This window comes from Pseudopodoces humilis, chromosome 6, assembly GCF_049639895.1.
Source record: "Pseudopodoces humilis isolate 2021_Gansu_Grassland_sample_001 chromosome 6, ASM4963989v1, whole genome shotgun sequence".
Taxonomy (NCBI): Eukaryota; Metazoa; Chordata; class Aves; order Passeriformes; family Paridae; genus Pseudopodoces; species Pseudopodoces humilis.
In genome coordinates this window covers 48,239,728-48,261,721 of record NC_142205.1, presented here as the reverse complement: position 1 = coordinate 48,261,721, position 21,994 = coordinate 48,239,728, and the positions used below count along the sequence as shown (strand labels likewise).

Sequence of the window (21,994 nt, the reverse complement as noted above, 5' to 3'; positions counted from 1 at the left end):
GCCACCTGAATTCAGCCATAGACCTATTGCAATAACTTTCTGCTTTCTTTAGTTCATTTACCAGAAAGATCACCAAATCTAGTAGTTCCAAGCAAACTATAATTAACAAAAAAACCCACTGGGAATTGTATACGGAAGAAGTAGATCTATATACACACATCTTCCTTCCCCTTTCTGGAAGAAAAAAAGTTAGTCTAATTCATCTATTAGAACACCAAAATGCTGGTAGACAAAAGAAATTCCTTTCATCACAGTGGGAAACAAAAAGAGTAACAAACCAGACAAAAACAATAACGCAAAACAAACCCATGAAACATCCAACCAACCTAAAAAAACACCAACAAAAAAACCACCACAAACACACCAGCACTTTGCATTCATCCCTGTCAGAAAACAAATACCTGTGGCCAGAAAGAAGACATGGCACTGCCCAACTCTGTAATGGTATTTATTTGGCTTGTCATGCTTTTAAAAGCTTCCCAAAACACATTCCAGTCCAGAGATTGAGATAAATCCTTGGAACTTCTTAGTAGGTACAGTAGTTGGCAGTTTTCAGCCCTTCGAAGTAAATAGAAGGCTGGTTCTTCATTAAAGAAGTACCTCCATCAGATAATCCCTTGTATGACTCCCCCAATTCCTGTTACTGCTGAATGCTCAGGAATATATCAGTTGTCAGTTTGAGTGACTGTAGTGGTTTAGATTCACCAATTTGAGTTTCCTGGCCAACATACCAAATAATGTGGTGGGTTTTAGCACTAGCTAAAATCACCAGTGCACTTACTCATTTCTTGCCATGAGATACGGATTAGAGGAAGGGCAAAGCAGGCTTAAAACTTAAAAGGTATAAAGAATTTTATTAGCAGGACTACAAGAATAAGAAGCATCGAAATAAAACCTCCAGAACACCTTTCCTTCCCCTGCCCAACCTTTTCCTTTCCCAACTGACCATGCAGAGACAAAACCTGGGATGTTAGAGCAGTACCAACTATACAATAGTCTTTCATCAGTCCTCATAGGGAGAGTAGTTTTCTCTTGTCATGCCATGGAGGCTTCTCCACAAGAAAGTTTTCTTGTGGCTTTTCATTTCCACTAATAGCAGCTGCCCAGGAAAAGTTGAACATCATGACATTCCTCCCATTGTCACAGCCCGCCTAGAGGTGTGTCCATGGGCCATGAACTCATGGGGTATTATTTTGAGTTATCCAAAGGCAAAGGTTCTCTTCATCTGTGTCTGTGATCATCTCTAGGAACAGAAGTTTTCTTCTCTGTCTAGGGCCAAAGGGTCTTCATCAATCTCATCTCTCTCTCTCTCTGTTCAAGCTTCTTATGGGATCACAGCTACTCCAACATCTGCTTGGTTTCATCAGTAGATGCCTCTGCTCAGATCTACAGTTTGAATACTTCATCCCCCCATACTCACGAATTAAAGGAGACACTTCAGTATATCATTGTCCATCTCCATGGCCCTACCAAAAGAATATTTCAGCCTCATTCAGCAACCCCTCATCCTCCTTTCACCTAAGGCTTGACTCTGTCTTTACTGACCTTGGTATTTTCATGTTGTCTTTCTACATGTTGCCACTCTGTCCTTTTCTCTCCCTGGAGAGAGGAACAAGGTCTGCAGGCCTCATCTATGTAGTTAAAGGGTTAATTCTTGCCCAGTGGCCACAGCAGTCACAAAGTTGGATTTCAGGCCACGATGGGCCCCTCCCTCTGTCCAGCAGCCACTGGTGGGGTGCAGGCAGTCCTTAGCCTGGAGCTGTTCGGTGTGGGCTGGGGGTGATTTAGTGTCAGTGAGACGTCAGCAGCCGTGGCCTGGCCCAGCCTGGGACCGGAGCTCTGCAGTCCCCAACCGCTACCTGGGAGCCACTGGGGTCCAGCCTGGCCTCCCCCAGGCTGCAGGAGAGCAGGGCCAGCTCCACCAGAGCTCTGCTACCTTTCAAGGCCAGAACCAGAGAGAGAGAGAGTTCCTGGGCTTGTGGTTTTTAAAAGGTGGAATTCACAGAGGCAGACCTAATTTCTAAATGGTACAAAATGTCAGCTCTCAGAACTATCCAGCTATTGGCCTGTCCTAGGCACAGAGGAAGCTCCCAGCAGCTTCTCTCAAAGACATCACTTCTGTGGGGTTTTCTTACTTCTTTCCCCAAATGTCAATGTCAAACCACCGCAGTGACCCAAACAGGACCTAGCATCACTGAGAGATTTATTCCTATAAAATAAGAATGATACTTTTGAAGCAGGGATCTTTCTTAGGTATGACCTTCTCATCTCATGATGATGATTCCATCCTTAATGGAGTTGACATCAGGTTCTGAGTGCCCAATTCCCATTTAGTTGGCAGTGGAGAGCATGGAGGGGAGGAAAGGGAGGAGGATCTATGTTTTAGAATGGTTTGGATTTTTTCAACCATTTTCTGACAGACTAAAGAATTAAATAAAACTCTGACAACAGTAAACTTCTGCACAAGTAATTGCCGCAGAAGGTTATAGAGGATGGAGACAAGAATAATAATGATGGAAGTGATAAAATATAAAGTATCAGTATAAAAGAGTAATTTGGTAACATTTACACACTGAGTGTTGTAATCGGCATCCTTGGATCATAGCACAAGTGAACAGCAAAACCATTTTCACATATTTAAAATAGTAAATTTTATTGTCATGTTAAAACTTCTTATATAAAACATACAAAATGTAGGTCTCACAATACAGATAAGTAAGCTAATAAGAGTCCATCTTACCCCAGTGATCTGGTTTGTTTTCCCTTCACTGGAGAAGAAGAAGTGTGTTAAGTCCATTGCTTACTATTAAAAAAAAAGCAAAAACCTCAGACAAGTATCTTGAAAAATGATGCAAAATTCAAAGTTACTCATGGTACCATAATTGGCTGAGCTGCAGAAACTTCTAAGGAGTTTAAGAGGAACCCTTGATTGTGTGCTTTACAAACAGAAGATCAGTAACTTTGGTCGCAGTGTCCAAAGAGGTCAAGATTGTGGTGAAAATGCAGTTTCTACTGGCTTAAAGAAAGCTTTGTATAAAAACCACATGCTAAGAAACAAAAAGAATATTTCTTGCCAAGTCAGCAGCAGTCTGAAGATACAAATATCAACACCCCAGAAAAGGGCCGGTTTAGAAATGACAGAATGAGAAGTTTAAGACTGAGAAGTTTCACAGTAGATTAGTTTGTGATCCATTACTTCTTCCATTTCTTTCTTCAATACAGTAATTTCTCTTTGCCATCAAAAAAATCCGCATCAAAACACCAAAGCAGAACATCAGCAGATTAGCAGGTTGTGGTGCAACGTCTGGTTTTCCATTTTTGTCCTCATATTCCAGCTTTCCCAGTTGTGGGAAGTAGAAACTCCAAGATAGAAAAGATGGAAGAGGCTGATGGTTTTTAACCTGAAGCAATTTTCTTTTGTATATGCAGATCCTGGCTATAGACACTGTAAGGGCAGCTTAAGACTGAGCATCTTTACTGGGTGCTGCAATCAGGGGCTTTATCTTTGTCTGAAGTCCCAAACAAGTGCTTAAGGTGTTCTTCTGTAGACTCTGTGCCTGCAGGTCGAGTATCTGTAAAGAAGACAAAAACATTAAAGCCTTCCTCAGTTAGACAAGCAGGACGAATACAGTGATTTAATCTTGATTAGTGTTTTGTACGTCAGCTATGAAAGCTTCCCTCTGAGGAGCTTTGTGTTGTGAGGAACCTGTGCTATTACCAAGCTGGCCATCAATGAGCCAATGTTCTTTCTGTAAGCCTGCTAGTAATACCTCAAAAACTGGCTACTCTTCAACATGTCTGCTGGGGCCTTCTGAAAGCTGTGAGAAGCATGAGGGGAGAAAGGTCACTAAAAGTCGGCAAGACAGATACAAGAAATCTGAAGTGAATCTGAGGAACAAAAGTTATCATCATCAAAACAGTTATTATTGCAGCTGGAGCCAGGCAGAGTAGCAGATGCAACATCAAAGATTAAAGTCTACCATCTTGAAAAACTTCAGAAAGAAGTTAACCAGCACTTAATTTTATATAGTTTTACCAGAAATTCGTGCTTAACCAAGGTAAAGTTAAAAAGCAAGACATTTTAGAGCACCAGCTATCTAACAAAAATATTTTGTTGATTCACTTTTACTCAACACTTCCACTGCAGAAAAGGGAAAAAAGTTTGTATATTCTTCAGTGGGTGAAGGATTCATTTCGGTATTTCAGTTCTGTAGAGCATACAGAAAGAAGCTTCACAGCTCAGATGGTCAGCTTTTCAACAGACAGATGACAAACCATTAGGGAAAACTGTTATCATGCAAGTTTCAGATCTCAGGCCATCCCTTACATTTTGCATCTTCAAATCTTAGAGGACACTACCACTGTGTTACGTACCTGTTAGCACACCCAAGTTGGAATTATCAAAGAAATTTGTTGGACAAGTCAGAGGCAGTGGCTTTGCTATGTCCTGAGTTACTATTTCCTGAGAAACAGTTTCTTTGGAGGGTGAAGGCATTTGCTCTTTAAAGAAATATGACACTGCCTTCTTAGGAGACTTGGGTATTGTCTCTCGAGTAGTTTCTCTTGAGGATCGTTCTCTCCATTTTAGTGCTCTTTCCTTCCATTTCCTGAGTTCCTCTTTCAATTGAAGTTCATCACTACAAAGAAAAGAACCTCAGCATTCAATTAAGAAAAGTTTAAAGTAATTTCTTTAAGGAAAAATTCCTGAAGAACAGACAGTTCCTGTACTTTCAGATGACATATCACAGACATGGCAGTACAATAGCTGTATATCTTGGTCTCAGAGGATTTTTTTTTAAAGCTGAAATTCCTTCCAACACATAATTCAAGTGTATCTTCCAGCATTTAAAAGATTCTTAAGGAAGCAAGCAATTTAAAGTTCAAAAGGCCTTTATGACATTATAAGCCATAAAACTAGCTTTAAATACAAGTTTATGATGTGAAATCTAAAATAAATGCTTACTTCCATAGGTCTTCCAGAAACACTAATGATATACATAAATACAACAAATGATTTGACATGTTGCTAAGTCAGCTGTCCACTTACCTCAGCAGAAGGTCATTTTGTTTCTTCAGCTGCAAGTTCTCTTTCTGTAGCTTAGCTTGTTCAGATTTTAGAACAAGTATTTGTGTGCTCTGCACAATACCACTGCCACCACCACAAGTAAAGGGTATTTGGGATTGCTGAGGATCTGCTTCTTTCAGCACTAGAAAACACATTTACACATACGTGTGTGCATTATCTGGAGAGTGGTTAAAATCAAGCCAATAAATTTTTTAGCCTATTCTTTGGTCTTGTGGTCTAACATGTGAAACCTCACTGGGTCACAAGTACCATTATAACAGTTACTCTTTTTTCTACACTAAATACACCTCCCAGTATTCACACTGCCAGGGAGATATTAAGAAACATGACGTATTCTTCACTGGGCCATTTAGAGGTAAAATAGTTATTGTTCCAGGCATGTCATAGCTGTGATGAGAACTAAATATTCGGATGTCAAGGGAAAAGTGGCAACATGAGCTACCACCACTGCAGCTTTATCCCTCCACAAGGGCAAACGTGGCTGGAGAAAAACACAAGAACTACTGTGATTTTAAATGCCATCCACATGCAGCTAATAGAATCTACTTTCCATCTCATTTTCCAGCGCACCCAATTAGCCTCATACCCTTTGAGTACAGGGCCTGCATCTCAATCTGGTCTCTACCCATATAACCTCAAAACTCAACGTTAAATAGAAAGGACTCTTTCATGTTAACCTTGAATTTACCAGTAACATCTTGCTCTTGGTGTGCTCTTCTCAATTCCTCTTTTAGCTTTGTTAACTGTTCTTCTCGGTGTTCTGCAAGGGCTTTATAATTAGCAAGTCTATATGAGGCAGGAAAGGAGGGAAAAAAAACCCAGAAAACCCCAGTTTAATAGTTGTTTCAGTTTAATTCCAAATAGCTATCAAATACAAGACACACCCACATTATACAAGAAAAACTACATAAACCTGGTTGGCAGTTAGATTTTAGGTAAAGTGCACTCAAAAGTTGGACTAATTATTTTTGGTGTATTCTCTCTAGTGACGTAGAGAGTACTTTCAGTTACTGCTTTCCCCTTTCCTGCTTTTATCAGAGCATTTATTTCATCTATGGCTGAACATGGTTAATTGAGAAATTTTGGTGGGTGTACAGGGAAGAATTTTTGTAAGCAACCCAAGGTGGATATAGATTTTACTTTCTCTAACGACCATAAAAACTTACAACACCTCAAGATGAATGCTTACTTCTTACTGTGTGAGAAAATTAAAGGCAGAAGTAGAAGCTAAGAATGAAGTAGTTGAGAACTGTAAGAAGATAAAATTTGAACTTACTTCACTTCAAAGGAGTTGGTTTGTTTCATTCTTTCCAGATTACACTTTACCAATTGTGTTTTGAGATGGTCAATTTCTTCTTTGTGCAGCTCAGCACCTTTATCTAATTTTGCCTGAAAAGAAAATATTTAGTACAAGTAAGGGCTTTTTACTTAGCAATGAAATGAAGGGTTGTTTACCTTGTATCTTTACTATGATCTGCTAGATTTTGCGGGACAAGACCAGGAGCAGAAAATTATTTTTCACTAGGTGGCTCACATTACCAACTAGCACTACAGTAGCAGTTGGTATCCTACTCTGGTGTATGACATGCAACCATATTTTAGCAAGTTTTGCTGACTTCTGTGCAGATATAAATCTGGTGCAAACATATCACATTGAGTAAATAGTTCATGCTTCGGTGTAAAGGTTTTAAAATGTTTCAGAAATGCATCACATACAAGTGAAACATTTCCTTTCTAAATATGGGGTCTAAATGTTTCCACTGAAGGTTGCAGTGGTAGAATGTGAAATTGCCTGCAAAATAGTCAAATGGAGTGTTTTACTCTAGGAATGCCATACAGAACAAATACATTGACTATAGAGAGCTGCTTTTCACCTACAACTGTTGTCAAGGATTCCTTGTGTCTTTCATTAGAGGAGAAAGAGAAGAGTGAAGTATTTTGCTCTTACCTGAAGACTCTGCTTCTCTGTTAAGGCAGTCCTAAGGCAATTATCCATCTCATTCAGTTTGGCTTGAAGTTGGGTGAGCTCACTTGTCTCTGTTCTTACTTTGATCTGTGCTTGTAACTTGTTTATCTTGTCTTTTTCTTTGACACTTTCTCCTACTTCATTTATTACATTTTCCAACTTCTGAATTTTTACTTCCATAGCCTGAGATATATAAATCAATCAGTTATGTGCAGTTATGTCAAAAGGTAGTAACAGTAACAGCATATGGTCATATTTTTAGCATGAACTAGCAAAAACCCAAACCACACCAAAAAAAAATCCAACACTACAGGCTCTATGGTAACTCTTCATGTCCAGCTCACTGTTTTGTGTCATCTTTTAATATTCTAGAACACTCAAGTCTAAGAAAAGAAAAAGTGCTTTGGAGAATGGTAACTGTGACATAAAAAATCGAAGAGAGAAAATAAGTTCTCAATTCCTGTGAATAGAGAATTCTTTTCGAGCTTCATGTCTGACATACTGAATACCATGGACTTACAGGAAGCATCAAGAGTATCACCCTATTAAAATCAATACTTCAAAAGCAAATAAAAACATTTCATGGGAATTTCTAAACTAAACATCTCTTTGTGTGCAGAAATCAGGCAATTAAAATAATCATGTTACCGGCAAAAGCTCAAAATTCCACTTTGGAAATAAAAGAGCTACTAAGATAAAGTGTACTCTATTAGTATTGTGGTGGCATAGACTTACAGTTGCCACCAATTCTTATTTTCAGTTTGGAGTACTCTCCTTTAGAAAGCAAGCATCAAAGAAGTTTGCCTTAGAAACATGTATTGGTACCTTTTTATCTTGTTCTGCAGCCTTTAATTTATTATGAAGTCTATAATTTTCTTCTTGTAACGCCAGACTGGCAGAGCCACCAGAGGCCAGTTTTTCTTTTAGAGTGTTTAGGTCCTGAAGCAACTCTTCATTTTTCTCTTTTCTCTGTTTTAATTCAACATCAGCATTTTTACTATAATTAGCAGTTCTGTCATCCAGCTCTGAAGAAAGTTCAAGGAGTATCTGAAAATCAGCAGCATCATACAGAATAATTTAAAATAATTTTTTAATCTGCTAGAAATACGGCAAGCGAAGACACAGGAAGTACATTAGCCTGTATTATTTTCACATTGTTGTTTCAATGCTCCATTTGAAAATGCTTACTGTCAGAAATAGTACCATTATCACTCAGAAGAACATTTCCAGAAGAGAGGGAGGCAGGAAGGGGCACAAGAGATGATAGTCTATTGCATGCTTACCAGTATTTCTGCATTAACTCAAACTCTCATATTAGAGAAACAAAGGAATTACATTGGAAAGACTTTCTGAATGTCAGCCACAGAAAACCGTAATTATTCACAGATTTTTTTTTTACTAGAATGTATTCAATGACTAAAGGAAATTAAACCTACATATTGGACTATTCTAGAAGCTCAAATATTTAACATGTCAGATAAATCAAAACTTAACAATTGTCAGGAAATGACAATGTTTACTAGATTTTTGTTTGTTTGTTAAAAGCTTTGATCCACATATTATTAGGGTCAGGAAATTCTTCCAAAAACCTTGCCAACACTGCAAAATCCCAAAGAAGTCAAGACTCACTATTGACACTACAAAAGAAACTATTCAAAGTAAGCTAAACTTCAGATTTAATCAGCAAGGTGAAATCTCGTGAAATCCTGTTCATGAAGCACTAAACCCTGAAAAATGCTGTCCAGGTTTCCAAAAGAGGCAAGAAGTCAGCATGAGAAAGAAATGAGTGTAAATATAAATTTAACTGAGAGTTACAAATGACTGTAGTAGCTTTGATAAAGTTGGGCAAGAAAAATAACATTTTCCAGAATTCAGACTAATAAAACCCCAAATCAACAACCCCACACCCGCTCTCATTTATTACCTGGAAAATCTTTTAGAAAGCAAGTTTCCAAGTTTGGATGCATGTGGAATCTTTAAAAGTCTTTTAAGTATCCCTATGTCTGACAGCTAAAGTATGAGTAAGTGCTGATAATAAATGAATGATCATTTAAGAGCCTTTTTTGTCTTTTGTTTTCCATCATAGGCATTTGCAGACTGCTTACACAAAATACATTTCTGATTCTATAACATTTAATTTTACCTTTACTTTCGGAGTCCAGAATTTAAGGACTTGCATGAGCCTTTCATTATCTTTTTTTAGTTCTTCTTTCAGTTCCTCTGCATCCCAGTGAGTTCCTGAACAAGCTTCCCAGAACTGTATTGTTTCTTTTCTAGCACTTTCTTCGTTCTGTAACTCTGCTTCTATGCAGAGAAGTTCATGTTCCATTTCTGATACATCTTTGAGAATGCTCTTAAAAAAAAAAAAGAATTAAAATTTAAATACTGGTTTGATTATCACATGTCTAAATATACCTTCTGTCCTCTCAGCTATCAGTACAGCAGTAAGTCTGTTTTAGCATCTAATTATCATATAAAAGGAGTTTTGCTAGACTTAAAATTACACCCTATTGGGAAAGCAAGAAGACAATCTACATTCTTGGGGCAGGTGGAAAGAGGGAAAACAAAGTGCTTATTAGCAAAAGTTTATTTCATTGTTTTAGAACAATCTTGGTATTGGATAGTATGTATTGTAGAGGGCAAATAAGTAAGTAACATTCCCACTGTTTTCTAACCTATTAATTTTATTTTCAGCTGCTTTACAAAGCAAAATCCTCTTATTACAGAACTAGTAGCATAACAAAATAACTCTACTCCTTCACCTCCTTTAAGTGAAGTTTTAACAGATAAACCCAATGCCAGTAGATTCCCACCACCACATGACTCTATGCCTTGGAATAGATCTTTATGTCTATTTTTGTTCCCAAATATTACCTCTTCATGTAAATGGAAACTCTGCAGCCCTTCACTGCTGTTTAACTCTTGAGATGATACTTCATTCTGCTTCAAATCAATCTTCCTGAGACGTTGAATCTGGGATTGTAGGTGATTTTGTTTTCTTTTTTCCTCAAGCAATTCCGTTTCATACTTGTGAACAGTAGAGTGATATTCTCTTTTCTTTGTGCAAACAGAACTAAACAGAAGCTATTGCAGAAGCACAGGATGTGTCAGTAAGCCTTTTTTAAAGCTGTACCCTGCATCCAGCTAAAATACAGTATTTTATAATTAAATCTGTTTACTCTCTGAGCCTCTAAATGTCCACTATAGTTAACCCTTGACTAAGAAAATCAGGTTCACATGTGCATTACAGTAATGGCATTTAAGCCTTTTAGCTGAGACAGCACTTTTCCAGGATGCTATTTTTTGTAGACTCCACAAAAAGCCAAGAAGTCTAAAAGGCTCTAGACAGCCTTCCACAAATCTAAACTTTGAAAAACAAAGCAAAGTGTTCTTGCTTATAATTATTTTCTCTTGGAGCTGTGAGAGGTACAGATGATCTATGAGAATAAAATCACCATGCTGATTTAAAACTTTATTCTAGCTGAGCTTGCTAGTTGAATCTTAAATTTAACCATCAAAGTTAAAAGCCACCTATGGAAAAAATTAATAAACCTAAAATAGCTGAGTTAAATTATAAAATGAGGCTCTTTGGAGTATTAGTTCAAATTCCATGTTAATGGATATTTATGGACGTGACTGACTCTCAAGAACCTCACACCCTCTCTCCAAGCCTGTGCATGTTTCTATGCTCCAATCAAAAAACCCTCAGCCCTTAATATTTCATGGTAAATAAAGAAAAGCAAGAAACTTTATCATTTACTGTACTTCTGCATATGTTAACAGGAATTCTTTCCCAACTACCCTTAACCTTTTTGCTGAAAATTTTAGTCCAATGGGGAAACTGACTTCAAACTGGGGAAAATCTGCAAGGCCGTAAAATCATTGAACTACTTGGGTAGTTTTGCAGAGTAAGCAAACATATCAAATTCATCTTGCATGTCTCCTTCCTTGACAGAGGAATACATACTTAGTCATCTATTATTTGATTTATAGACTAAAGAAAGAAAATTGCATTTTCCAATTAAAATAGAATAATAATAATGAAATAATTCTGTGCAAAGTAGCTGAACTACAGTTAAAAACAAAGTTTGATTTACAAAAAAAAAGTAGTTCCAGTTTTCTAAGATTGCAAAGCAATTACTATCAACTTATTTTCTCCAATGTATGGATTCTCAAAAGCCAAAGCTAGAGTATATTTTAAATCTTCGCTGTTACCATTGAGAGCTTATTTAAAAAAACCCAAAACCCAAATCCAAGCATTTATATACATGAAGCATCCACATATTCAGCATTTTAAGTTGGTACCTTCAATTTGGTCAATAACTTCTGGAGATGACTGTTCATTTCCTCATTTTTAGTTTGAAGAGTTTTGACTTGTTTACTCTGCTCCAATGTAAGCTGAGGCAGTATCACAGCTATCAGTGCTTTCTGACTCTTCAGTTCACTCTTTAGCTTAAGAGACACTGTAGAGAGACATTCGTATCTCTTCCCCACATTTAGGAATTTCTCAAGAAGCTCCTAAATGCAAGTGAAACAAATTAATTTGTTCACAATAAGGAAAAGCGTGATTAGCTATAAACAGAAACGTAAAATAAATTACCTTACTCCAGGACTAACCCCTAGTACAGTGTGGTTTTACAACAGCAAAAGTTATTATGATTAAGACTTCAGTTTTGAGTTGCCACAGGGATATGACAAAATCACTAATCCAGGCACAAACCCAGATAATTTCTTAGTTTTCCAGCAAGTCATTTCACAAGCTCCAGTTGTGTTTGTGGTTTAGATTGCCTGGTCACATCAAGACTTGTAAAACAGGCATGAAAAAAAAATAGTGGCTGTTAATTGGCAAACACAAGTTTGCCAGCTAGCCTTCCCTCAGGATGGACTCCAAATTTTATCTGCTTCTCCTTTCTTGAAGGAAAAGGGCTCATGAAGTGGGTCCTAGCACTCTGCCATGAAAAGAAAGGTTGAACAAGCAGTGAGGCTCAGTAGTGCTACAGGCTTGAAGACCCAGTTAACTCCAACTCCAGTATCATGTTTAATTATGTTTATGTTATACATTTTAAAATAAGTATAAAACCCCCCTGACATACTCTCTCCATGTTTGGTTCTTAGTTGAAAGAACTAAGATTCACCAGTTTTCTTAACTCTTTGCCTCACAGTGAAAACACTGGAACATTGTGAAGAAGCAGACAAGATCCTATCTGTTACAGATGTCAGAAGGGGAGAGTGCTCTTAAAAGGGATCGGCTGATGTTAACCTCCTTCATTATGCTTCAACTTTATCAGTTGTGCTGGTAATTTTGTTTTCCGTTGGATTGTGGTTCGTAAAGGAAGTTCTATGTTGTAGGGTTTGAGCTCTGCACTTTGTAGCTTGAGGGTTGTGTTTGTTTTGTTGAGTTGTAATTTATTTCTTCATTGTAATTTGGTATTTCGGGTTTGCAAGGCTTTGTTGTTGGTTGTAGTTTACTTTTTCATTGTAATTTTATTTCTTGTTACTTGGGTGCCAGATGTAACAACAGAGTGCCCAGTCAATGTGAAGGAGAGCCCTTTCTTGCAAAAAGCAGGCCTTTCTAAGCAGTTAGCCAGTTATCAGTTTACACACTTTTAAGGCACAACAAACCCAAATCAACCAACCAGCATACACCAGGATGTGGACATGCAGCAGTTACACACCATGTCTCTCACATCTCTCTAGCCCTATTCCAGCTGAACTGTTCTCTCATAGTTCCCTTCTACTTAGCTGAAGCAGCAGGCCTGAGCCATGATTTTACACGGGTAATAAGGCCCTTATTATATAAGGCTTTACTTATATGCAACAATACACAGTCATAAATCGTGGTTTATTTTGGCTTTCAGTAGGTTAGTAGCACTTCTCATGTCTGTGTGAAAATACACTCAGGATAGCTAACTAACAAAAGGTCTGAGGAATTCCTAGTTTGAGGGCAGAAGCGCTTCAATGAAACTAATACCAATTTAGTATTTGATGGGGAATACTGGAAGGGAGAATTCGCAGGGATTTAACAAAACCAAAGTGGCAAAGTGCTTCTGTTTGATGTTCAACAAGGGGAACTGCCAGGTCACAACACTCCCCACTGAAATGCTACAGGCTGGGGGAAAGTGTCTGGGAAACTTCCCAGTGTGCTGGTCAACAGCTAGCAGAACATCAGCAAGTGTGTGCCCCAGGGGCCAAGAAGGCCAATGGCATCCTGGCTGTGGCAGGAATAGTGTGGCCAGCAGGCCTAGGAAAGGGATCAGCACAAGCAAGGCCACACCTCACTACGAGAAGAACATTGCGGTGCTGGGAAACGTCCAGAGAAGGACAATGGTGCAGGGGAAGGGTTTGGAGCACAAGTCCTGTGAGGTGTTGGTGAGGGAGTGGGGGGTGTTTGGCCTGGTGTTTTCCTGGACCACAGGAAGACCTTACTGCTCTGGAACTGCCTGAAAGGAGGGTGGGGGCTGGCCTCTTCTCTCCAGTAACATGTGATAAGTTGCACTGGGAGAGATTTAGACTGGTTATTAGGAAAAATTTCTCAGTTGAAAAGGCTGTCAAGTACTGGAACAAGCTGCCCAGGGAAGTGGTGCAATCACTATCCCTGGAGCTACTTCAAAGATGTTTACATCCAGCACTTAGGGACATGGTTTAGTAGTGACCATAGCAGTACTGGTTTAAGGGTTGAAATCTATAATCTAAGAGGTCTTTTCCAACCTAAATGATTCTGTGATTCTCCATGACTAGTTATTTTAATTGGGGTGGATGGTAATGAAAGCAGGTGAGATGTTCTGTGAACATTAAACTGAACTTCTCGGTTTGCATGAGATGTGCAATCACTGAAAAACAGCAAATCAACTGAGCCCATGGTATGCAGCATCTTAGCAGGATACGCAAACCATTTTATACATAATGAACAGAGGCATATGCTCCATGACAAGTGTCATTAAGTTCCTACGTACATCCTTAAAACAAGCAAAAAAATAAGCTTACCTTAATTTTCAAGATTTTTTCTTTCAAGCTGTCATCAGCCACCTGCTCTGCAATATCCACTGGGTGTACCTGAATGGACATATTATTTAAGTCTTTTCTCTGCTTCAGTTGTTCTAAAGCATCTTCTAGTTTTGCCTTTGTTTCAACACACTGAAATAAAAGCACACATATTTAAGTACCATTCAAGATGAGAAGTTATGAGTAACTCAGGTATGCAAATTGCAACACTCACCATCTCAGAATTTCTTTGCAATTCTGTCTTGAGCTGGTCCCGCTCAGACCTGACACCCTGAAGAAGTTTTTGTAGCTCATCTTTTTCTTGATTAACTGATGAGATTTGTTCTTTAAGTTGTAAAGAGTGACTAGCTCTTTCAGCTAATAACTGGTCCTTCTCACATGATACGCTATTTAGTGTCTCAGTTAACTTTTGAATCTACAATGAAGAGTGGAGAAAAACACAAATCACAATTTGATGGTCATGGTCTTGATACACCCTATGAAGTAGTCATATCAGTTGAGTCAAATACAAAAATCACAATTCTTAATTACTATAATTGACTCTAGCAGAAAGAAAAGTTAAAAAAAAAAATTGGCATTTTAATAACATAGAAAAAAATTTACAAGGAAGAGGAATAGCATGACACCCAAAAAAAGCCCTCATCAGTCAACTTTGGTCTTCCATAAGCAAGATGAATCAGAGGAAAAGTCAATCAACCTAAGTCTATATCAAAAGAAAATTAAAATAAATAGAAGATGAGCATAAAAATGGGCAATATCTTTACTGAAGAGTAATATTTGCTAAACTGAAGCAATCCGCAATTATACTCATTGATTTACAACAGAAGAGTTTGAAAGGTGAAAGGCCTAAAAGCAAACACTATGAAAAGAATGAGTTGGCAAGAACTAAGTCCAAGACTTTCAGACATTGTCTGGTATTCAGAAAGTGTGCAAAGCACCAAGGATTCAGAACCCAGTTAAGTTCATGTCTACACAATGCCTTTTAAGAAGCTGGAATACGTGTTCAAGTACTGATTATTCTATTAAACATGCACACATATAATAAATTTACATTCATTCCAAAGCTTGACTAATCCAATAGGTTACAGAGCTGAGACCAGTAGACAATGTTATTACTAAACATCACTAAAGAAACTTAGACAAAACCCTTTGCCTATGTTCATTTACCAACCATAAAAATAATGTGCTGAGAATTAAAAATTAAATAGTTTGAGCAAATGTTAAGCATATCAGTAATAAAACATCAAAATACAAAACACTGAATAAACACCAAAACTCCTCACCTTGCTTGTTAGACTGTGCTCCAAAATCTCTGACTGCCTCTGAACCTTTAACAAATGTTCTTCCCTTTCTTTACAAGTCTCTACCATTTGCTGTAGCTCATCTCTCTCCTGGTTAAGTAAAGTGATTCTCTCAAGCTGCTGACACACTTGCTCATTCACTGCCCTTTCAGTTTGTTCCTTTTCTGCCATGAGGTTGCCATATTCAGCTGAGACACGAGTCAGGTTTGCAGTGACTTCAGTGAGCTGGAAAGAACAAATCCCAAACAATATTGGTATTTATAATCAACTTGTCCTGAGGTGACTTTATGATACTGGTATCCCCAATCATCTAGTTTATGTTATATATTAAGTTCTGCCCCTTTAAGACTGGCTCTGAGAGCGAGAGTGGGGGGAAAAAGAAGCACACAGTTTGTGTTAAGGAAAAACATCACTCCCACACATCCCACTCCTGGACTGTGCTGTCTGCAGCACGGACAGACAGCAGGACAGAGCTTCTCGCTGGTTTTTAGTTAGCTTTAGCTAGCTGAGGCAGAGGAGCTCCCCAGACCTTTGTTTTTTCCCTTTTCTCTTGGATCTGTGCAAACCTGCTCTGGACTGAACACCCAGCCAAACCCCGGGAGGTCATGCCTGTGGCCCACCGGGGCCTGGGCCTCGGTCCTTTCCAGCGCCGAAAAGACTGATAAAAACCTGAGCGAGCCGAGCTACACCACCTGAAAAGGACTTTTCTTCCTAGATTTGCCATCACATCAAACAGTGAGAGGTTTTATTATTTAATATTATTCAATTTCTGTTAAATAAACAGCTTTTTCCACTTCTCTCCAAGGAATTTTTTTTCTTTCTAGGATCAGTTGGTGGGGAGTGGTCATTTCCCTGGAAAACCCCCATTTGGAGTTTTCCTCCCTAATTTGCCCTAAACTAAGACACAACTCTTGCATGGGCAAAAATAATTTGGTACTAGGGAGGAAAGACAATCAAAATAACAGTAAAAGTTCCTAAATTTTCTTATCCCAGCAATGAGGTTTGGACTGAAGAATGTTATTGGATCATCACTCAGAAGCACTGTGGGTACATATGGCTTGTTATAAATGGATTGTTTTAAGTGGACATCCTCAATGATTTCCTGCTACAGCAAGCAAAAAAACCAATTTTGTTTAAAAGCCAATCAAATGTCAGTGCTTCTGTCTTAGTAGTAGGCAAAATTAAAAATTAAATAGGATTTCTGTTGAGCAAGTTCAGTACATCAGTGACAAAACGTTGGAATACATAATAGTGACTAAACACCAACACTACTCACCTTGCTTGTTAGGCTGTCCTTCAAGATCTCTGACTGCCTCTGAACCTTTAACAAATGTTCTTCCCTTTCTTTACAAGTCTCTACCATTTGCTGTAGCTCATCTCTCTCCTGGTTAAGTAAAGTGATTCTCTCAAGCTGCTGACACACTTGCTCATTCACTGCCCTTTCAGTTTGCTCCTTTTCTGCCATGAGGTTGCCATACTCAGCTGAGACACGAGTCAGGTTTGCAGTGACTTCAGTGAGCTGGAAAGAACAAATCCCAAACAGTACTGGTATTAATAATCAACTCTTGCATGGGCAAAAATAATTTGGTACTTGGGAGAAAAAACAATTGTAGTAACAGTCAAGTTTCTAAATTTTCTTATCCCAGCAATGAGATTTGGACTGAAGATTGTTATTGGATCATCACTCAGAAGCACTGTGTGTACATATGGCTTGTTATAAATGGACTGTTTTAAGAAGACATCCTCAAGGATTTCCTTGTTTGCTATAGTAAGCAAAAAAGATACAGCAATTTTGTTTAAAAGCCAATCAAATGTCAGTGCTTGTGTCTTAGCAGTAGGCAAAAGTAAATGTGGAAAAAGTTGCAAGACATTCTAAATCCATAAAAATGCCCCAATTGCTGTATCCACAGTAGACAGGAGATGTTACTATATGCTAAAGTGAAGCCTACAAGCCACACTGGCTTTAGACATGAAAATAAATGTAGAGAACAAATTTATAATAGTGTAATAAATCCAAGAATGAGTTAAGGTGTCCTAAAAGTGCTCAAGGATCTTCAGAATTACCTAGCTAATTTACATTATTGGAATAGAAAGAAATCTAGGACTCGGCAAATGGACAGAAGTCAAAGTGCATTGTTGCTTCCAAAAAATACTCGGTCATTCAGCACCAAGACTTATTTAGTTATAAATATTCAGTTTCTTTATTACATCTACTGGAGCCCCTGCAAACTGAGGTTTGCAGAAGACACGGGCTGCCAAAGCCAACAGAGCTTCTGGTTTTCTGGACAAAACTGCTTCTCACCTTCTGCTGCAGTTCATCAGTTTTTTCCTCCAACGCCTCTTGTGCCCTCGAGAGCTGATTTTCTTTCTCTGAAATACTGCCCTTCAGCTCTGCAATTGTCTCCTGATGTTGTCCAAGAGATTCACGAGTACATCTCAACTCTTCCTGTATCTCCGAGTTCTTTGGACACAATTAAAGTACATTAACGCCTGAACAACACTTCCAAATCTAAGACAGATTATCTGCTGAAATCTACTGAAGCTCTTCTCCTACAGGAAGGGGACTACTTTTATTACCTTGTTAATTGTCTCCTGTAGAGTTTCCCTCAGCTGCTCCCTCTCATTCTGGAGATTTTCCAGTTGCATTTTAAATTCATCATCATCTCTTTCTGTCTGGGTGCTGACTTCCTGGGAGTCGTGTGGTTTTGGAATAACATTTGTTCTCTCCATTTCTTCAGATTCTCCTTGATATTCACTGGCCTTTGCTTCCTCCATTTCACGCAATTTCCTTTGTGCATGGCTCAGCTCTTCTCTCAGAAGAATTAACTCTTGCTCCATAGATTGTCCTTGCATTGGTGATATCTGTTTTGTAGGAGAGTAAAGTAAACACATTCAGGAAGTAGCTTTAGGGAAAACTTATCTGACACCTTTGGCAGATTGATTATGTACAACAGACAGCAACACTACTTTAGAGAGGATTTTACTTTTTTAGTATATCAAAATTTGACCAAACCTCATATTCAATTTAAGTTTCTTGCAATAAGAAACATGTAAAAATAAAACTTGAAGAACTTCTTAAAGTCATCAGAAGTAGAATTTCACTGCCATAGTTTAATCACAGAGGGGAATATAGCAAAACAAAAAAGCCCAACAACAAATCTCTCCCGTCTCAAATCTTAAGACTTTATCTGTATTTCTAGTCTCAGCAGTACATAATGCTAGGTAGGCCTGAATATGAATTATTTACTTAAAGTTTGTCCGCTACCCCTTCAATATTAGAATAAATGCACATACATTACTTTTCTTTTGAAGAGCTCATCTATATCTATCTATATATATACACACCCACACAGAGAGGTCAAATCAGCACATGAAGTTATACAAAGTGTTGATTGTGATGTCTCTCAGTTCTACATATACTTTAAAAACGCAAAATTATCATTTCCAGATGAGCAACTTTTAGCTTCAGCTTACTTGGTTATAAGAACCACATCCATGCAGATCATCACCATCCTATATCAATATTTTACTTACAGAAAAACACATTTGTACATTCTGGCACCAAATGTCTATATATACATATATATATATATATATATATACATACATACACACACACATATATATACACACATATACATACACATAGTATATATGTGTGTATATATATCTATATATACACACATATATACAGATCTATATATATACAGATCTATATATGCTCAAATAAACAATGAATCTGCTGTTTAATGGTCTGCAGTCAAGTAAAACAGCTTTTCTGGAGTGTCTTTTGCAATTATTTCACTCAAGTGAAAGTTTAAATAGGCAAGCTTCCCATTACAGCTTTAGCATAATTACCAAAGTTCCTTCCCCAAACTCCTCTTTTTTCAAAAGTAAGCTGTCCAGCTTCTCCTGCAATGAACGGTTCTCTTGTGTAAGGAAAATGATTTGTTCCTTTTGCACCTGAAGCTGATCACTTTCTCTACAGCTATTACTTTCCAATTTCTCCTCAGCAAGCTGATCTCTCTCTGATGTGATGATTTTAATTTCTTCTGTCATTTCTGAGATCTATTAAAAAAATGCAAGGACACCATTTTCATCAATTGAAAACAAAATTAAAGGCCAAATTTTGTGTGATTCATTCTCCTACAGTGTTCTTAACATCAAACCACTATAACCAAAGTAGAAAATCTTCCAAACCAAACCTGTTACTCAGAAAGCGTGAAAAACAGCAAGAATTCAAAACCCAGTTAAGTTCATGCTGTCTACAAAATGTCTTTTCAAAGTTGGAATACATATTCAAATACTGATAATTATATTAAATATGCACACATATGATAAATTTACATTCATTCCGAAGACGGACCAATCAGAGGGATTACAAGGCTGAGACAAGTTGAGGACGTTATTACTAAATATCAGCAAAGACACTTAGACAAAATCCTTTATTCATTTACCAACCATAAAAATAATGTGCTGAGAATTAAAAAATAAGATTTCTGTTGAGCAAGTTTGGTACAACAAAATACGTAATAGTGACTAAACACCAACACTACTCACCTTGCTTGTTAGGCTGTCCTTCAAGATCTCTGACTGCCTTTGAACCTTTAACAAATGTTCTTCCCTTTCTTTACAAGTCTCTACCATTTGCTGTAGCTCATCTCTCTCCTGGTTAAGTAAAGTGATTCTCTCAAGCTGCTGACACACTTGCTCATTCATTGCCCTTTCAGTTTGTTCCTTTTCTGCCATGAGGTTGCCATACTCAGCTGAGACACGAGTCAGGTTTGCAGTGACTTCAGTGAGCTGGAAAGAACAAATCCCAAACAGTACTGGTATTAATAATCAACTCTTGAATGGGCAAAAATAATTTGGTACTTGGGAGAAAAAACAATTGTAGTAACAGTTCATGTTTCTAAATTTTTGTGTCCCAGCAATGAGGATTGGACTGAAGAATGTTATTGGATCATCATTCAGAAGCACTGTGTGTACATATGGCTTGTTATAAATGGACTATTTTAAGAAGACATCCTCAATGATTTCCTGCTGTGGTAAGCAAAAAACCTGCAAAAAACCCAATTTTGTTTAAAAGCCAATCAAATGTCAGTGCTTGTGTCTTAGCAGTAGGCAAAAGTAAAATGTAGAAAAAGGTGTAAAATATTCTAAATCCATAAAAATGCCCCAATTGCTGTATCCACAGTAGACAGGAGATGTTACTATATGCTAAAGTGAAGCCTACAAGCCACACTGGCTTTAGACGTGAAAATAAATGTAGAGAACAAATTTATAATAGTGTAATAAATCCAAGAATGAGTTAAGGTGTCCTAAAAGTGCTCGAGGATCTTCAGAATTACCTAGCTAATTTACATTATTGGAATAGAAAGAAATCTAGGACTCGGCAAATGGACAGAAGTCAAAGTGCATTGTTGCTTCCAAAAAATACTCGGTCATTCAGCACCAAGACTTATTTAGTTATAAATATTCAGTTTTCTTTATTACATCTACTGGAGCCCCTGCAAACTGAGGTTTGCAGAAGACACGGGCTGCCAAAGCCAACAGAACTTCTGGCTTTCTGGACAAAACTGCTTCTCACCTTCTGCTGCAGTTCATCAGTTTTTTCCTCCAACGCCTCTTGTGCCCTCGAGAGCTGATTTTCTTTCTCTGAAATACTGCCCTTCAGCTCTGCAATTGTCTCCTGATGTTGTCCAAGAGATTCACGAGTACATCTCAACTCTTCCTGCATCTCCGAGTTCTTTGGACACAATTAAAGTACATTAACGCCTGAACAACACTTCCAAATCTAAGACAGATTATCTGCTGAAATCTACTGAAGCTCTTCTCCTACAGGAAGGGGACTACTTTTATTACCTTGTTAATTGTCTCCTGTAGAGTTTCCCTCAGCTGCTCCCTCTCATTCTGGAGATTTTCCAGTTGCATTTTAAATTCATCATCATCATCATCATCATCTCTTTCTGTCTGGGTGCTGACTTCCTGGGAGTCGTGTGGTTTTGGAATAACATTTGTTCTCTCCATTTCTTCAGATTCTCCTTGATATTCACTGGCCTTTGCTTCCTCCATTTCATGCAATTTCCTTTGTGCATGGCTCAGCTCTTCTCTCAGAAGAATTAACTCTTGCTCCATAGATTGTCCTTGCATTGGTGATACCTGTTTTGTAGGAGAGTAAAGTAAACACATTCAGGAAGTAGCTTTAGGGAAAACTTATCTGACACCTTTGACAGATTGATTATGTACAGCAATCAGAGGCACTGCTATAAAAACACACACACAGGAGTGCAATCAACACATCCAATTACAGGAAGTATTGGTTGCAATGTCCCTTCCACTGTCAGGAAAAAAAGTCAGTTCCACTTATGCTTTAAAAGAGTCAAACACCCTGTTCAGATAGTTTATAGCTTCATCTACTTACTTAAAGAACATTCTTGTCCAGATCACCACAGATCATCACTATCCCATATCAAGTTAATATTCTATTTATAATCATTCTCCTACTATTTACATATATATCTCTATATTTATTATTATTATTATAATGTTATAATATATAAGTAAACCATAATAAACTTGGAGTCTAATGAGGTACAGCCAAGTACAGTGACCCTTTCTGCAGCGTGTTCTGCAATT

The 21,994-nt window shown here is 37.9% G+C and overlaps 1 protein-coding gene across 4 annotated transcripts in view; it reads right to left on the bottom strand.

The window, feature by feature from the left end:
• Window positions 1-2,626: 2,626 nt before the first annotated feature.
• The window catches only part of CENPE (centromere protein E), a 38,069-nt gene continuing 18,701 nt past the window's right edge, over window positions 2,627-21,994 (bottom strand). For 2 of the 4 annotated variants that reach the window (XM_088056807.1, XM_005517968.3), the window contains 20 exons: window positions 21,221-21,517; window positions 20,946-21,104; window positions 19,916-20,158; window positions 19,214-19,423; window positions 17,933-18,217; window positions 17,658-17,816; window positions 16,632-16,874; window positions 15,338-15,580; window positions 14,269-14,469; window positions 14,037-14,186; window positions 11,358-11,570; window positions 9,927-10,136; window positions 9,196-9,405; window positions 7,878-8,099; window positions 7,035-7,235; window positions 6,363-6,475; window positions 5,775-5,872; window positions 5,048-5,207; window positions 4,375-4,637; window positions 2,627-3,572 (listed from right to left, as the gene is read on the bottom strand). In XM_088056807.1, coding sequence (XP_087912933.1) covers window positions 3,475-3,572; window positions 4,375-4,637; window positions 5,048-5,207; window positions 5,775-5,872; window positions 6,363-6,475; window positions 7,035-7,235; window positions 7,878-8,099; window positions 9,196-9,405; window positions 9,927-10,136; window positions 11,358-11,570; window positions 14,037-14,186; window positions 14,269-14,469; window positions 15,338-15,580; window positions 16,632-16,874; window positions 17,658-17,816; window positions 17,933-18,217; window positions 19,214-19,423; window positions 19,916-20,158; window positions 20,946-21,104; window positions 21,221-21,517 — 3,978 coding nt within the window. In that variant the 3' untranslated portion in view covers window positions 2,627-3,474. Of the gene's footprint in view, window positions 3,573-4,374; window positions 4,638-5,047; window positions 5,208-5,763; window positions 5,873-6,362; window positions 6,476-7,034; window positions 7,236-7,877; window positions 8,100-9,195; window positions 9,406-9,926; window positions 10,137-11,357; window positions 11,571-14,036; window positions 14,187-14,268; window positions 14,470-15,337; window positions 15,581-16,631; window positions 16,875-17,657; window positions 17,817-17,932; window positions 18,218-19,213; window positions 19,424-19,915; window positions 20,159-20,945; window positions 21,105-21,220; window positions 21,518-21,994 lie in introns of those variants that run through there. The other 2 variants (XM_088056809.1, XM_088056810.1) reach the window with 2 other exon arrangements.